General features: G+C 36.3%; 1 protein-coding gene across 4 annotated transcripts in view; it reads left to right on the top strand.

The window, feature by feature from the left end:
* The window catches only part of grid2 (glutamate receptor, ionotropic, delta 2), a 414,921-nt gene that overhangs the window by 379,727 nt on the left and 16,916 nt on the right, over positions 1-18,278 (top strand). For 3 of the 4 annotated variants that reach the window (XR_014603005.1, XM_084086958.1, XM_084086959.1), the window contains exon 14: positions 10,803-10,969. Coding sequence is in view for 3 of the 4 variants with exons in the window: in XM_084086958.1 (XP_083943084.1) it covers positions 10,803-10,969 (167 nt within the window). In the remaining variant the exon portion in view is untranslated. Of the gene's footprint in view, positions 1-10,802; positions 10,970-11,383; positions 11,489-18,278 lie in introns of those variants that run through there. The other variant, XM_084086960.1, reaches the window with a different exon arrangement.

The raw sequence follows: 18,278 nt of genomic DNA, 5'->3' as shown, positions 1-18,278 counted from the left end.
TGTGTGTATTTGCGGTTATGGAAAAATAATAACAGTAACGTCATGCATTGAATCGCAATTGACAACGCAAAAACCTTTTCCCACTGTCTCAAATTGTGAATGCTGGTGTGTTACAATATTACTTTTTCCTGTCATTGAAAGTGCCGGTCGGATTTCATTTTTCCAAATCCAACATCTATGACTTGGCTTACCTTTACAACACACTTTTGCACTTCATGATTGTTTAATTCATTTTTTACAATATTAGTTGCCTCAAACAGGAGTTTCTTTGCAAATCTCAGGAGTTCTGACAGCATGTTGCTAAGCAAACAGCACAAGAGTCACCATGTCTGCGCTGGACGCAACAAAATGACCGTTAGTAGCGCGAGCACTTAAGGTACGTCAGAAAATAGAACAGGGCATCAGTTTACTGACGGTAATTTGTCGCCCCATCCATTGTAGACGGCATCACTGATTCTAACAGGTCTTATCTGCTTTTTGTTGCATTGCGCCAATCGAGTCTAGTGTAATAATCATGAATATACTATACGTTTTTTTTATGAAATATACGTTCAGTTATTTTCATAGTTTTTAGTTTTCAGAGCTTGTTGTAATACATTATATGAAGGATATGCAATGGTTTAAAGTACCATTGCATATCCTTTATAACAGGTTGTATAATTAATAATTAAGTGCAGAAAAATTATTTTATATAAATAATTTTTTCTTTTCTTTTTTGTATTAAGGCCCTTCCACCACAAGAACTATAACTATAAATATAATAACGTCTATAGAGATAACCATATTAGCATCCAAACCAATAGACGACTATTATTTGTACACACTGCAGTTATGTCGTCTGTCACTTTAAATGCTTGAGCTTATTAAATCCAGGTGGATTCTGATTGACTGCCAATGTTTTTATTGTTCTGAAAATGATTACAGAATCGTTCCTCTGAGTCGTTTAGTTATAGTTGTAGTGTTCTAGAATTAGATAGATTGCTAAAACTTTATAGTTATTGTTATAGTCAATGTCCTTGGTGTAAACAGCCCATTTACACACCTAATTCCAAGAAGGCGGATGGGATAAGAGAAATTAAGATCATAAATAAACATATTTAATTCAAAACTAAAATGTATTGGCAAATATAGTTCATTGTTATTGAAAAATATTATTTTACACCATTTTTGTCTTAGTATTTGTATGCTTATTAGACTACAACACTGAACAGGTGTGGTCACATTTAACGTTGTTCATTGAATTTTTGCATGCAAAATCCGCATTCAATCCAAATAATTTTGAGAATAGGAATTCACGCATTCAGGAATTTCACATGAGCACAAAATATTTTCCTGCTGACTTTGCAACGGGTTCAAGTCTTTCACAGATTCAACACGTTGACCAACAAAAAGCTGCTTGGATTGTTTCATGCATCGGTACAATATTGAATATATACTGCTAAACATTTTTGCCTGCAATATTTTGCTATTTGACCTTTAGCTTAGCGACATGCTAACAGCTGTCACATCTGGAGTGTGCCTGTTACAGCATGCCTGGAGAAAGTTTGCAAGGTTTTGGAACAGAGCCATAGTGTGCGGCCTTAAATTATTCTAAAGTCGGAAGAAAGTATGCTGTCTGTTGTGAGAGGACAGGCTTGCTGGAACTCTATGTCTTTGTCATCTCAGCATGAGTAAAAACCATAAAATGTCACATCACAGCCACTCTTGATGCAGAGGACAGGGGCTTCATGAAGTGTGTATGTCGCAACTGTGAGGAGGACCAGAGATGGAGCGCTGCAGATGACAGCCACATGAGCGATGGGGAGCACTCTGATTATACAGCAGGGTGTGTGAGCATGCATGCGTTCAAAGATGTGCATGTGTGCACTCATATCAGTGAGTGCTAAGAATGTCAGGATGTCTGTGTCCTAGGGACTTTTGACAGCTTTTTCTTGCTATCTCTGCAGGGATTTAGTGAAGCCTGTATTTTCCTGCTACATGGACAAAATGCATCCACTGATCCATGCTGTCATCACAAATAGACTGAGAGAATCAGCAGAAGAGCCATTACTTTCTGAACTATTTCAGTATCATGTACAAAAAAAAAAAAAAAATGGTGTGGTCCAAGACTTGGCAGGTAGACTGTGATTCAGTGGGTGACCTGACTTTGAATCTTGCTTGATCCTTCTCCCACTTGTCTTTGGTTGTTTTTTGCAAGGAGTTAGGAGATAGGAGATAGTTCATCCAAAAATGAAAATTCTGTTATTATTTACTCACCCTCATATCGTTCCCACATAACCCATATAAAGCAATTGTATCTCTTCACAAGAATTGGATTAAACCCCTCAATTCATATAGATTCATTTTCTGAGGCCTTTATAACCTTTTTGTATCTTCTAAGTTTTGGTTACCTATACTTTCAATGGAGGAACAGAAACCTCTTTGAAATGGTTTGAAATGACATAAGAGTGTAGAAGTTCTGTCCTTAAAGTGTTGTTGCAGAGAGGTTAGATGACTTACTTTGCAATCAATCTCTATATTCTCTGAGGCTAAACTTGCAGTCTCATGGCTGTCTTGGCTCCTTTATCTTTCGCCCTTTGTGTGGGAAGCTCAAAAGGATATGAACAGACCCTCTTCTCTTTTCTTCTGAAGGCTATATCTAACAGTGGTGTGTTTGAGTAAATGATCAAAAGAACAATTCAGCTTATACATAGCCTCAAATTCAATGTTAAATAACCATTGTATTTTAGTTTTGTGTGTGCAAACATTCATAGCACTTGGAGAGGTGGAAGCTTGCTGTAGGATTCATTGAATCTGTTTGGTCAAGCAGTTTCCAAACAATGCTGAAAATTCAAAAGCAATGGGACTTTCACAAACTATCACTCTGTGTATTAGTGGTGAGGATATTTTTAGCGATTCTTTCCACAGGTTATATTGTTACCTGAGTAGGTGGCAACATGGAAAGTCTTTATGAGGGAGTTATTGACTCATTCATTCATTCATTCATTCATTCATTCATTCAAATACATAAAAAAGATTAATTCATGAATTAAACAAGTGATGTTCTTTATGAGTGACTCATTGAATCATCCACTCAAACGATTTGTTCAAAAACACTGATTAATTCAGGAGCCAAACGGGCTGCTCGGAGACAGGCTTTGGTTGATTTAACTGTCTTTGTTTGGAATTATTTTTGTTGGCAGAGCAAGTAATAATATTTTTATCTAAAATGTAAGTTACTCGATATTAACTTACCGTTTTGGCTCATTTTTCCTTGCTTTGTGTCAATGAGTTTCTTGTCAAACCTATGTTGACATAGATGTTTGAGTAAAGAGAACTGAAACAATGGATGGGAGATGAAAGTGTGTATTGTCAGATTTTAATGACTTATATTGTCATCATGAACAGTGAAAAACAGTCATGTCCCTTTCAGTTATTCTTTCTGTCAGCCATTGAGCAACGTTTGAGTAATTGTAGAGTAATTTGAAGAATTTTCCCTTATTTAAGACTTAAAACGTCTCAGATGTCTTTAGTTCATTTATAATGTGCTCCCGGTTCCCTTTATTTTCACTTTTTGTAGACATATACATATATCAACAGATAATTGTCCATTACAGTTTATCTGTTCACTACTTTTGTGAAAAGAGAATGTACTGTATTTCTTGCTGTCACCATCAAACAAGCGAGAATGTTGACATTTGATCCACGACTAGTCAACACAAATTGCCGACTAGTGTCAAAACTGATCAATTAGTCAAAACAGTCAAAAAAGACAATCAGAAAGAAAGCAGTGTTAAGGATAAAGAGTTAGGAGACATTGATGAGAATTGGCACACTATAGTATACTAGTCGGATTCAGCGTGGGTGATTCCTGTCAAGGAACGCTCCTACCAACCTTTGTTAAATATAGGCATTCATGCATCTTTTGTATTATTATTATTATTCCAAAGTAGATAGAAATGTTCTATATGAGTCGATGCTTTTCTTTTAAGAAATGAACACAGGAAATGAGAATTATACTTATTTTTGTTGTTCACCATTCCCACTAAATGTCAGAGGCATAATTCATCTGTTTCAGCAATCAATATCCTACATGTCATATTATCCCTCAAATGTTCCCTCCCCGCTGAACGCACTGCTGTTTTCCATTTTCCTGTTGGAGCCTTATGGAAAATTGACTAGTATATGACTGCAAAATGTTACAGCTGTGACTTTGACATAATGATTTTTTTTTTTTTCATGTTAGAAACCGAATCAGGAGAAACTATTATATTTATTGATTGGTACTTCTTTTTGGAATTATTCATTTTGTCGTAGTTTTTTAAAGGGATAGTTCACCCAAAATGAAAACTAACATCATTTACTTACCCTCATGTCGTTTCTTTCTTCTAGAGAACACAGTAGAAGATATTAAGAAGTTTTTCGTCCATACAGTGAAAGTCAATGGGGTCCAATATTGTTTTGTCAATGTATGGACAAAAAAGCTCTTCAAAATATCTTCTTTTATGTTCCACAGAAGAAAAATTAATGCAGCTTTGGGAGTGGGACAACATGAGGGTTGAGTAAATTATGCTGGAAGTTTCATTTTTGGGTGAACTATCCCTTTTAAAAAATAATAAGTGGTATGTAAGACAGGTGATCGTATAAGCTTGTTTTGGTTTGCAAATTAATATCTATTTATGCTATAGAGACTGCACTGTAAACTGTCTTTTAAAGCCATAGTTTCTGAATATATTGATAATTTTCCTCCATTATTCTTCACATTGAACAATCTGTAAGGAGTTATATTTGGAATATTGCAAAACAACAGATTGAAAAAGATGAGTGAAAAAATAAAGATTCATGCCATATCCCATTAGCAACAGTATTTCAGTTCTAGCTCAGTGAGCTGTCCTGGACTGTTTCTCAAACATCTGTGCCTAATTATTCCTCACTCCCTTATAGATCCTGTCTTTGGGAAAGAGGTACGTCCTTTTGCATATGGTCTGTGATGGACTATTAATTGCTTTTCCTTCATTTTCTGTTGGATAGAGAGTACTAATGACAGCTCAAAGCCAATTAGAGAGGAGAACAAACATGGGAGAGGAAGTTGTCACATATTGGTGTCTCTCCATGTTGTCTCCATTGAGTGCAGATTCGAGCACAGGCCACCTGGGTGTGTGATTTCAGTGTACCCTGCGTGAGAGCTTGTAAAGACCATTGCTCAGCTGTCCCTTTTAAAAACAGCTAATTAATGATATCCTAAATGCTTTTTCTATTTATTTCGGTGGCTCTCTGCTAAAAAAAACAAAATTGCCAGATGACTCTGTAATGTATGGAAATTTTGAAAAACATTTATATTGTCTTAAAGGGATAGTTTCCATTTGATATTTTGCAACAAAAAAGATGCATGCATGTAAATAATTTATTCCATCTATACATACATACAATGAAAGTCGTTTCCTAAGAAAGGAATGTTTAATAATGTGATAGTTCCCAATATATAAATATATATATAAAGGGCTTGAAATTAACTTTTTTGATCTAAAAATGATTTAAAGTATCATTTTCTCTTTTTTTCTCTTGACTTTTGCTTGTGATAGGGAGTTCAGCTTAGATAAAGTTTGAATTGAAAAAAAACTATTTTAAAATGTATTTATTTATTTTCAGTCAAGACAAGCACAAATTATACAAACATTCAGTATTTGTGTTTTATTTTAGATTTGCTTGGAAATGGAGCCCATTTCTGTAAAAAATGGTAATCATGGGTTCAATTATAATCTAAAAGAATATGGATGTTTTAAACATAAATGGATCTAATGAAAAATTGCTTTGGAAAGAAATGAAAGAGAGCCCACTTTGACGCTGGGGACCAATTCTCAAAACAGAATGAAGCCGACCTTAATGGAGGTCAGGCTGTTCCATGTACAAAATCTTGCGGCTGGCATAGTGGCCTCTGGGACATTGAGCCCAGGCCGTTTGAAGAAGTCTCAGCAGGAAAGCCGAGGACAAAGCTGATTGGCTCTAAGTAATGTCGTCCTGGGAGATGATCACTCAGCAGGAATATTCTCCTTCATCAAATGAAGCAGGTCTCTCTCCACACTTCCTCGGGTTCTCTGCAGCATGGTTTCTGAAAAATCTTTTGCTTTTGACCTTTTGGAGTTAGAACCCGATAAAGAGAGATTTGATAAGGTTGACTTAAGGTTCCGAATAGAAATGTACCTAGTTTCCATCTAGAGCAAAATAAATCCAAGATATTATGCCCTGCAACTCAAAACCATTCGGATGAATGCTACAAATGAAAACTGTTAGCACTACACCCTTCAGTGATGTGGATGTAAATCAATTGGCTTATATTTTGATGCACATCGTATTACTGAATAAAAGCTGTTTTTTATGCACATTTGGGAAATGTATTCACATCTTGCGGTCTCTATCCAGCATTTTTTTTATATCATATCTCAAAATTCACACTAAAATATATGGCTGAAAACCCAGCATATGAAGACCAGCAGGCAAACTAATTTGGAAAATATCTGAAATTACGCCTGTTATGCCTACACCTTAAACAAATGTGGGCGAAAGAAGTCAAACTATGCTGCTTTTTGGAAATATATGCCTTGGATAATGTTGGAGCATTATGAATATATCCTTTTAAACACTTTCATTTACTGCTGTTCTGGGGAAGATTATATAAAATTTCTCTGGGCTGTTCTTTCCAAATTAAATATGTGTCCGCAATATAGGTCTGGCAGTATAAGTGGGTACTTAATTCACTTGGGTAACTTTGAATGAACTGGGTTTAAAAAAAAAAAAGAAAGTAAAAACAACCTCTGCACCTTGTGAAAATTATGCAGCTGTGTCCGTTATTGATTTCATAAAAGCTTTGATTCGTTTCTTACTATAGGACTTACTTCTCAGTAAATATCAGTTGAATCCTGCTGTTTTTATAGAGTGTTGTCATTTTCCAAAGCCATCAAAACCATGAGAGTGTTGCAAGCAGTACATTTCTAAAACAGTCACATCCAATGTGTGCCTTTATTTTAACTCAGTGCCCTGTTGTTAGGAGGAAATGTTGAATATGTATGGGTGAATATAAATCTAATGAGGGCATGTGCTTGATGCCTCCTTTAAAAACAATGTACTGATTAGGATGCACTGAGCATTGTTTGCTTTAGGGAAAATGGCTTCAAATAATTACCTTGGCACAATTAAAATCACAGCCACTATGTTTGCTATGGCTGGAGGGCTGTAGGACATGCTTCACTTTTCTGTCAGTAATGTACTCCGGGTCAAGAAGTTTCTCTTTTTCTCACCTTTTTTGCCACTTTCAGCCAGTGGTATATTTCTTCACTGTTTGCAGGCCCTATCTCTGTCACATGCCCATTATAATGCAGCTGTGGCAATTTTATCACCTGCAATTGTACCATGGGCAATTTTTTTCTCTGCTGCCTGAGTTCAATTGAATTAAAATCAATAGAAAAGGCCTCCGGTATTACAAAACAATCTCTATTCAGCTTCTCAATTTAATGTACTTATGTTGTGGTGAGAGGTGTGTGCTTGCGTGTGTGTGTGTGTGTGTGTGTGTGTAAATACATACAAGATGAATACACAATCTTACAGAGATGCAGAGTGCACAAATTTGTAGAATTATTATTATTATCAATCACCATGTACATGTCAATACAATATTTAACAGACTTTTTTATAATTATTTTCATGTTTTTAAATAAAATAAAAATCATTTTAAATGTTACAAGTGAATTTAGGTGTCAAATTATTAGTGTTTTTAAACATTAACTTTAGATGAAGGGAAAGGTAATCTACATGTAAACATTGGGGGAATGAGCTGCACAATTAAACAATATCGACTGATAACAATAAATAAAAAATATCTGTGATATTGGCCAACAGCTGATATACATTACTTGCCCATCGCCCCCACAAAAGCAAGAGAGCTTTTGTTAATAAAAGTAGTTAATAAAATTTCTTCATTTAATATAAGTGAAATTCACAGCAAACTAAGCATTCATTTTAAGTAAGAGGAAAATCCAAAGATATTTTATTTATTTATGGTATACAACATGGGTATACCATATCATATCATTAAAATAAGAGATTTTGTCAGGCCATTGTGAACATTATGATGGACTGGAGTAGTAGGCCTATATTCGATTTCAATTAAGTCATTCAACTGCGCTCTCAGAGTTACATTTATACTTACAAAGAGCCTTTGAGTCATCTATTACAGGTGTAATCCACGTTTTGAGAGTTGGCTCACTCTCCCACTCTTTACTGTTGCCACAACTTATATTTAGGTCACTTTGGCATAGCAATTACTTGAATTTACAGGTACAAGTTCAAATAGACCCCTTATCTCACTAAAAACCTGTAACTCATGAATCATCAGGTATGTCTGCTATCGCTCTTACCAACACTAGCCAACTCTGCAGTGTGTGTGTGTGTGTTGTTTAGTAATGGCATGATGACTGATTGGATGGAGTACATGCACACTTGGGGGGGCTTTTTTTTCGTTAACCAATTAGTCTATAAAATTTTGATCTTTGAAAGCCGCCAAACTGAGCCCAAACCTGCCCAAATTTTGTCCACCCACCCAAATCTTTTTTTACCCGCACAATCAAATTCAAAACTGCCCAAACTGGCAGCACTGCATAGATCCCCCTTAATTTTTTTCTTGGACTCTCATCACCCCTGCTTCCCATAGTCATGTAGTGTTACCTGTGGTTATTATACAGCTCTTGTGAAATAATTCTGATTGGTCAATCATGCAGTCCTGCTATATGTTATCCCCCGATAACAACTGGTAAAAACTGATAACACAGACTCATCCGGGTAACCGTCGCTGAAGTCGGCGCTTTACACTCCTGGAAGTTTTGTGTTTGGTGAGCTAATAAAATATTAAAACTCACTCAATATTTTGTGTACAGTTATTTTAATTATGTCACCCGTAATCACAGACCCGCTCTCTTGTTTCATACAAACGCAGCTGCTGCCATTTTGCGACTATTGTTTTGTACACTGTAATGGATTATAAAATAACAAACAGGTAAGATTTTAAAACCAGTTTCATCTCAAATCAATATCTCTTATCCCTATAATTATTTATGTGGTGCAATACCTAAACTTAAAGGTAGGGTATGGGATTTGCAAAACGGCCGGCAGATTTTGAAAATACACAACTCAAATGGTCCTACCTTCTTTTCTCCAACGCTGGCCCTGACTCCACCCATTAATGTGGAGGGAGAGGGAGGGGGATGGGGGATGGGGGGAGGGGGGTATGGTACGACCGTTTGATTGACGAACTTACTGTCCAATGATTCTAGGTGGTCTTGGAAATGATTGGCTGGAGTTTTTCGAGTCCTGCCCGTTCCACAGATGATTAAATTGCTTAATTTTCATTTCAGTGCTTCTAACTCAGTGGCTGTAAGTGGGTTAGGAATAGGATTTCAAGTGATTTTGAAAAAATTGACAAAAAAGAGAATCACATACCCCACCTTTAACATCTACCTTACTAGCTATTAATAAGCAGCGATTAGGAGTTTATTGACAATTATTGCAAAACTGCAATGGGCCCATTTCTAAAGCTCTATGCAATATATTTTGAAACAAGCACCCGAGCATATTGAACACTTTTGAAGGGATGCTGAATGAGGGGGAGAGTGATCGGTCAGTTAGGGGGAGAGTTATCATATCTGTAAGCAGTGAAGTTGCATCTGCATTCGTTGCAGTGAAATGACTGCTGCTCTTATCTAAATAAGCTCTTGATGTGAGAAAATTCTCAGTGTTTTCTGAAGCCAGGAGCCACTTGCAGACCATTTTAGTGCTTAGCAGACTGACCTGTAGTTACATGCTATGTCTGGTAAGCCGTTTGGAGTAAATAAGATGTTTACTCATTTAATAGTGATTTTCTCTGAAGGCAGTCTCTCTGATCTAGCTCTGTCCTGTTGCAGATTATTTTGAAATGCCTGAAAAATTCATGAGAAGGCTATTAAAATGTTTCTGCCTAAAAGTCAGACTTGTCTACCATCAAAAAACCCACGCAAATGTGTGTACATATTTTACATCAACATTTAACGGTATCTTAGCATGATGTCGCTTCAAAATATATCCTTGGATGTTGAACTGCAGAAAGGCTGGAACTGAAAAAGAAAGCTCTCTGGTTTTCATTAAAAGCACGTTTTTTTTGTTTGTTTTTTACGCAAGACTTTCGTAACCTTGAAATGTTCTCTCAGAGGATAGAGGCCATCTTTCTCTTGAACTGTTCAAGGATAGCATCTTCAGTATTGGAAATGAATACCCCTTTTTTCTGTAGCAGTTGAATAAAAATAGGCCTTTTTTAGAATTGAATTCATTCGTAGAGCTGAAGATTAAAGTCTAGAGCTTTTGAAAAGTTTATTTTCACTCAAAGAGCAAAGATTGTGAGTATTTAGAACTCTATATTATAGCAAGGGTTTTTTCTGCTGAAATTTTTTTTGTAGAAGTCAAATTTAGAAACAGCAACCCTGCAAACTAAGTTTGAAGATGTAAAACCTCCTTGTGCGTGGCTTCTCAACCGTACTTAATAAACAATTAATGGTAAAAGAGCAGCGAGGTCCTGCTGGGATTATTTTTCAGCAATGGTGCTTTATGTGGACCAGCCACTTTTGATAATGTTCAGCACCTGGTTGCGTTATTTAAGGATAGTTAGTTCTCACCTGATTTGGTTTTGAATTCGTCCTCATGTGCCTCTCTGTTTTTCTTTGAACGTGATTTCCATTACGGATTTCCATTAACTCTCCTGTTCTTTTGTGTACACATGTATGTCTTTTTTCTCGCCCTCTTAGGTGAAGTACGGGCGTTTTGCATTTGTGTGGGATGCAGCTGTCCTGGAGTATGTGGCCATTAATGATGAGGACTGCTCGCTCTACACCGTGACCAACAATGTGGCTGACAGGGGCTACGGCATCGCAATGCAGCATGGCAGTCCCTACAGAGACATCTTCTCTCAAAGGTACTGTATGATGAGATTCTTATTATCCATATGTAGCCATTCGTCTCTGGGGCCCAGCTGTTATATGAGAAGTGATTTTTTTAAAGGAAAAATGTAATTTAAATGTGGCATTTAAAGTGTTAAAGTCTAATGAGTTTGTGATTTAAAATCAGTTTCTCAAAGAGAGGAGAATGGGAATGGTTGTTAAAGGGGTGGTATAATGCCCTTTTCACAAGATGTAAAATATGTCTTTGTGTATGTGAAGTTTTAGCTCAAAATAAGTTATCACTTTTTGAGGCTGAGCAAAAACGCACTGTTTTGTGTCTGTTCCTTTAAATGCAAATGAGCTGCTGCTTGCGGCACAGAGGGTGGAGCTTCAACAGCTTGTCATTTTACCTCACACAGACATGCACTGAAAATTTCTAAAACTTTTAGCCTTTTATGTTCAAACCGGAGTCAGATGATGTCAACGGAGTCAATGATGGAGTGACTCAAGAAGAAGTGACAACATGTAGAATGCAACAGGACATCTCTGAATGGTTAGTTGATGAATTTATTTAGCTGATGTGTAGTTATCTTCTAGTCATTGATTAGCGTATTCTGTCTTGATAATCTATAAATCGCGTTCCCGGGGGCAGGGTTTATGTAAGTTCTAGGGTTGGTGATGTCACCGACCCGGGAGGAATGTCGTGTAGTCCCTACCAGCCGTTTGTTGTAGTCCTTAAAAAGCAATTATTTTAAAAGCAAATATCTCCCTTTGCTTTGAACTTTGAGCACTGTAACTTTCAAGGTGTTGTTTATGCTCAAACAGCAACATTACACACTAACTAAAGTTAGAAAAGTGAAATCATAATCAAACACCCCTTTAAACAGCCTGAGTTGTAACACAGTCAGTTTAAAATATAGAAAGTAGGTACATGGATGAAATCACTATTATACATGAGTGCCACCCTCAGTAACAGTACAAGTTGTAAGTCTGAGTAAAAATTGCAGTACAAATTGCTCTGCTCTGCAGCAGCAGCAAAGCAGATCTAGTCTGCCAAGATCAAATACATTAACAATGCCGTAATCAATAACATGTTAAAACTATTCTGAGATTTGTTATGATTGAAATATTATTATTATAAAACTTTTTGTCCATGTGCTTTGCAGTGTGTTCCCTAAAACTCCACTGGAGGTGGGCGGTCCTTAGTAAAGTAAACAGGCTATTCATTGCATGCGTATTTCATTTTTCATTGTTGTTGTCTTGGACAGCCAACAACTCTAATTTTAATACAGCCATTTGAAAGTTTTCCTGTGGTTCTTGAAACAATGGCGAGGAAATTGCACAGCATTAAATGAGAGCGTTTTATAAAAGGCGTTCAGATTTAGCTAGTCATAGAGCTCAATTCTTTAAGTGAAAAGACAAACTCTTTTGCCTCACCTAAGAGGAGGTACTTCAACGCAGTAGATACAGCACCAATGGAGACCAAACGTATCAACATACGATTCTTAATGGCAGGAACGTGTTTTTTTGCTCCACTGCTTTAATACGGGGAGCTGAATAGAGAATAGAAATGTTAAATCGCTCACTCTGAGTGAAATTGCTATATTGAAATACCACTATCATGGCAGACTGAGAAAAATATGATAGCATGGAGTGATGGCCCCATTGTTGATGTAAAAGTCGATACATGCTCTGCGTTTACTCATCACCAGGAGTCTTAAGAGAAGAAAAGAAGAGAAAGAGTGGAAAACTTGACTTAACTCTAAAATGATACGGTATCAAAAAGAGTATGCATAGTGAAAGTGCACCAATATTCCCTTAGATTGTCCTATAGACACAGTGGTTCTATGTAAAATCATGTGTATTTTAAAGAGCTCTTACCTTTCCAAGCCACAGATAACCGTCTTCTGTGTTGTTTCCATGCATTTGGCATCTGTTGTTTCCATGCATTTGGACTAAAGGCATTAGTTTTTTGTCTGGAGAGTGCACAGCAAGCACAGATTAACCTGAAATGTAATAAATGTTAAATTATCTTTATACAAATAATCTGTATATTTTGCAAGTACATGTCAACTTATTCTACCAACCCTAACCTACAGGTAACAGTCTACTAACACTCTAACGAGAGTTAGTTAGCAAAGGTACTTATAATTAGTAGAACTAGTGCAAAATGCCCGTGCAAAATCAGTTTTTAAGTGTGTTTTTAGTAATTGTTGGTTTGGTGTGTTTGAGTGCACATTGTTATAATTACACGGCAAAAGTTCAGTGACATTTTTATTTGTGCATGGTAGAAAGCACACAGTGAACTCCGAGAAAACGCTATGCTTGAGGAAACATTTTGTGAATAGGCTACTACAAATGATGCCCGTGAAAGAGACTGTGAACACATTGAAAAGTATATGTTTAGTTGGTGAATAGCATTTACACAGTAGCGATAACGTTAAGCGCACCAGAATGATATATAATATTCAGAAGTAAACAGCATAGCTGACTTATAGATTCAGTTTACATCCACAAATGAATAAACGCGTTGATTGCAAAGTGCCCGTGCAAAATCAGTTTTTGTGAGCTGATTGCTGAAAAAAAAAGTTCAGGAGATATTTCTTAGCGATGGCTGATTTCAACAGTTTCAATATGATAAAAAATAACTTTTATATTGATTCAGTGGATTAATTGCATTTTGGGAAAAAAAGTGTCATGAATTTATTGCATTTTTGGGGAAAAATAATCCGTTTTTATAATAAATCTTTGAAAATCAAAATCTGGATTTGAATTTTTTATGTTATTATAACCTAATGATGCTATGTGAAAGTTTGAAACAGAAAATAGTGGTTTTCATCTTGCCACTTTCTTGGTAAAGAAAACACATTTTTACTCAAATTAATCAAAACTAGTGCAAAATGCCCATGCAAAATCAGTTTTTTGTGTGTTTTTAGTAATTGTTGGTTTAGTACCCGTGAAAGAGACTGTGAACGCATTGAATTCAGGGAGCAGGCTAGGTTACTACAAATGATGGCTGTGAATAAACTATAATATTCAGAAGTAAACAGTGTAGCTGACTGAGTGTTTATGAATACCACAACCTTCTAAGTGCTAGTGCAAAATGCCCGTGCAAAATCAGCTTTTGAGTGTGTTTTTAGTAATTGTTGATTTGGTGGGTTTGAGTGCTCATTGTTACAATTACACAGCAAAAGTTCAGTGACATTTTTATTTGTGCATGGTAGAAAGCACACAGTGAACTCCGAGAAAACGCTACGCTTGAGCAAACAGTTTGTGAATAGGCTACTACAAATGATGCCCGTGAAAGAGACTGAACACATTGAATAGGATATGTTTAGTTGGTGAATAGCATAGGCTACTATTACACAGTAGCGATAACTTTAAGCGTACCAGAATGAAATCTAATATTCAGAAGAAAACAGCATAGCTGACTTACAGATTCAGTTAACATCCACAAATGAATAAGCGCGTCGATTCAGGGAGCAGTGCAAAGTGCCCGTGCAAAATCAGTTTTTGTGAGCTGATCGCCGTCAAAAAAGTTCAGGAGATATTTCTTAGTGATGGCTGATTTCAACAGTTTCAATATGATAGCATTTTGAAAAAAAAAGTGTCATGAATTTATTGCATTTTTGGGGAAAAATAATCCGTTTTTATAATAGATCTTTGAAAATCCAAATCTGGATTTGAATTTTTTATGTTATTATAACCTAAAGATGCTATGTGAAAGTTTGAAACAGAAAATAGTGGTTTTCATCTTGCCACTTTCTTGGTAAAGAAAACACATTTTTACTCAAATTAATCAAAATGGATTTATCACGTTCTGGAACCAAACTATAATATTCAGAAGTAAACAGTGTAGCTGACAGAGTGTTTATTTTTTAACCACAACCTTCTTGGGGCTTCTTTGACCGATACAACCCTCTAATGTCAGAATGTTTATTTTTAAACCACAACCTTTTAAAAATGATATATTTAACGATATCTTTAGCATTTCTCATCCAAACAACGTCAAACTTGGCACTGCACTTACTCGTGCCCGTAGCGAGACACCTGTCGAATTTGAAATCCATCGGACTAACGGTTCGAGAGATATGTGGTTAACAGACACACAGACATACAGACAGACAGACAGACGTTTCTGTAATTTATAGATAGATGTCTAAAGTGGACTCTCAAAAAAAAAAATACATTTAAATATTTTAGTAGTAAAAATGACACAATTAATGCAATATGCTTTAATCCACATGGAGACATTTGTAGAATTCTGTAGACGTTGGCCCATAGAGCCCCATTGAATCTGTGCTGCAGTTTGAGTCTATAGCAGATACCTGAACTATAGATTTAATTAATAGAACAAAATTAATTGACCAAGGTAGTTAACTGACCAAGAGGCAAACACAGCATTTTGGGTTCAGCCAGATGCTGTGTTTCAATGGAAGTCTATGAGAGCTGAATCCTTCTGTTAGTTGTATTGGATTAACTACAATTTGTATTAGGGCTGCATGAAATATCAAAATAAAATCAATATCGCAATATAGCTTAGTGCTCGTGATACAGTGTTCAGCATCTCATAGCAGCTCAGCACATCTATGCTCTGAGACACTTTAAAAACTGTGTATGAGTGCTGTGCTTCACTTTTAAACTTGCAGAACATTATATTTATTTGCTGAAAAATAAAATAATAATAAAAAACACACAATAAAATCTTGTTGGTTTGGTTCATGGAAAAAGTATATAAATACCCAAATTTTTTAAGTTTACCCAAATACTTTTTTTTTGCAGATTTTTTCAATTATTTTTAGATGCACTCCCCTACAAAATAACCTAAATCATTCTAGAATGACTAATTATTTTTAAATAGAGCAGTTCAAGTAATCTAGTGAACATTCCGCAATATATTGTGGAAAACGGAAATATCACAATGTCATTTTTCCAATATTTTGTAGCCCTAATTTGTATTGCTCTTCAAACAGTGTATTTTTGGGCAAGCTTTTAAAGGTAATATACATATACAAATATTGTAGAAACATTTCTGACCTTAATAAATTATTTTTAAGTCGTTTATTTGCAGGTATTTTGAGAAGCAGCATTTTGGAGGAATGTTTGATAAATTACATTTGGGTTTTCTTGAAAAGCACCAGTCGCTGCTAGTTTGTGTGTGCAAGTATTCTCAGATGTGTAAATGTGTAGATTGATATAGTCTGCTACCAGTCCAAAAATATCAGGGGGGTTATTGCTTGAGTACATGTGGTTTATAATCTAGCATATAGGCAATTTCAAAAATCATTTTTTCTTAGGTTGAGATTTAATTACACATTATTGATTTGTGTGCTGGTTCACACTGGAGGCATGTGAGAGAAAGAGAGGCAAAGAGTGTGAAATAAAGAACAACAGAGAGAGGTATTTTAGATTTTTTTGATTGAAGGCTTCACATTGTGAGCCAGAAAAGTGCTCTCTTTCAGGTTGTATGTGATTGTATCTTTAGATGGTTAAACAGATGGCATGTTATAGAAATTTGTATACCTGTGATACAGTGCACGTGTGTCTTTGCGCACCATTCAATACTAGCATTAAGTTGGCTTGACATTGGACGTTTGATATTTGCAAAATGCTATTGATGGTATATTTTGTGTATGAGCCCATTCGGTTGTGAAATAAATAAGCATTATTACACATGACTTGACAGTTTGTTTTATTAAATATCAAAAATTTCAAAGGTGTGCATCATACCTGGCACCTCCATGAACACTTTACAGTTGGTTTTTCACTGTAAGTCATTCTCTTTAAATGCTATTGAGCTTTAAATTATACGTGTATACCAAATATGTTCAATATTTGTTAATATCGAACATCCAACGTCAAGCCAACTTTATGCCTAATTCTAATGTAAGAATTACTATAACTATTGCTCATACGTGGGTTCAGAGATTTGAACAATTTTAATCGATAAAATGGATGGAAAAAATTCCCGTAGACTTGAATGAATGACAAACCTGAGCCATTTCTGAGAACGAGACTATCAGAGAGAGAGAGAGAGAGAGAGAGAGAGAGAGAGACTTGCAGAAACTGCTTACAAGTTATCTTTTCTTTTTTTTAAGACTGGTCAAATTGGTAGATTGGTCTAATTTTAATCCAAAAAGTAAGACTGATTAGCCCTACAACTGCTACTGTTGTTGGTCATACTAGTTCTTAAGTCTTAACTATGTTTATGCAACTGGCCTCTGAATATCTTAGCAACCACATAACAATTGCATGGCATCGGTGCCCTGCACCCTAGCATCATGGCAGTGCATTTTGTGCAGGCAACCACCACTCGCATTTCCTTCATAAACTGTAAAAATCTAGTTGAATCTTGTTGTTTTCATCAGCAGGGTTATTAGAGGAGTGAAAACCAAGAGTGAAGACCAATTACCCTATTAAAATGGCACACTCTAGAGCGATCGCCGCTTATACCTGACATTTTGCAGCCCACAGTGCCAGTCAATTTCCAGGACAGATGCGAGGTTGCTTATAACTCCTCAGGGCAAGATACCCATGTCAGCCTGGTTATGGCCACATGTCGCCTGTTTACACAAAGTCAGTCCCTTTAGCAAATGGTCCTGGGAACACATGACATTTTGGACTCATTGTCCAGCTGATAGAAACTGTTAGAACAGAGCTGCACTACACTTCTGCCATTGAAAGCGCTGAGCTTGGTAAATAAATACAGTGCTAACACTGCAGATTTATACCTCATTGTCACATGTATTTTGGTTTCATTACTCTTGTTCAACTTCATGCTGCTCTGCGCAGACCAATTGGTGTCTGACTTGAAGCAATGCATGCCTGTTCGAATTTTTTTCCGGCTTGAGACAGCACCGACGCTACGTCACTGTGACATATGGCACCAAAATACAGAGAGAGCGATTCGAGAGCTTATGGCTGACTCAGACAATGCAGCTTCTCAAGAGCGGCTGCACGAGCTCTGATGACGACACAGCTGTTCCACGATTGGCCGGATTCACCGCATGAAAACGATCACGTGTGTTTCGTGTTTATTCTGACACCTTCAGTTCCGCTAATGCTCACAAATAAACAGTAAAAGCTCTTTTCATGTAGTCGCAATGTTATATTGTGTTATGTTTATCAAAATAAACCTGATAAAAGATGAAGACCCCCACTATATTGGTATTTAAATAGTATAGGCTTATGTTGAACTTTATTCTACAAACAGATGCTGTATTAAGCAGTACACAAAGTAATGAATATATCCCTGGAACGTCTGTGTACTTGACAAATTTTGCATTTATTTCACTTCAGCTGTGATAAACCATGCAAACACTACGGGAAGCAGAAATTGTCCGA

This window comes from Abramis brama, assembly GCF_963993115.1.
Source record: "Abramis brama genome assembly, chromosome: 16".
Classification (NCBI taxonomy): domain Eukaryota; kingdom Metazoa; phylum Chordata; class Actinopteri; order Cypriniformes; family Leuciscidae; genus Abramis; species Abramis brama.
This window is presented reverse-complemented; position numbering and strand designations above follow the sequence as displayed.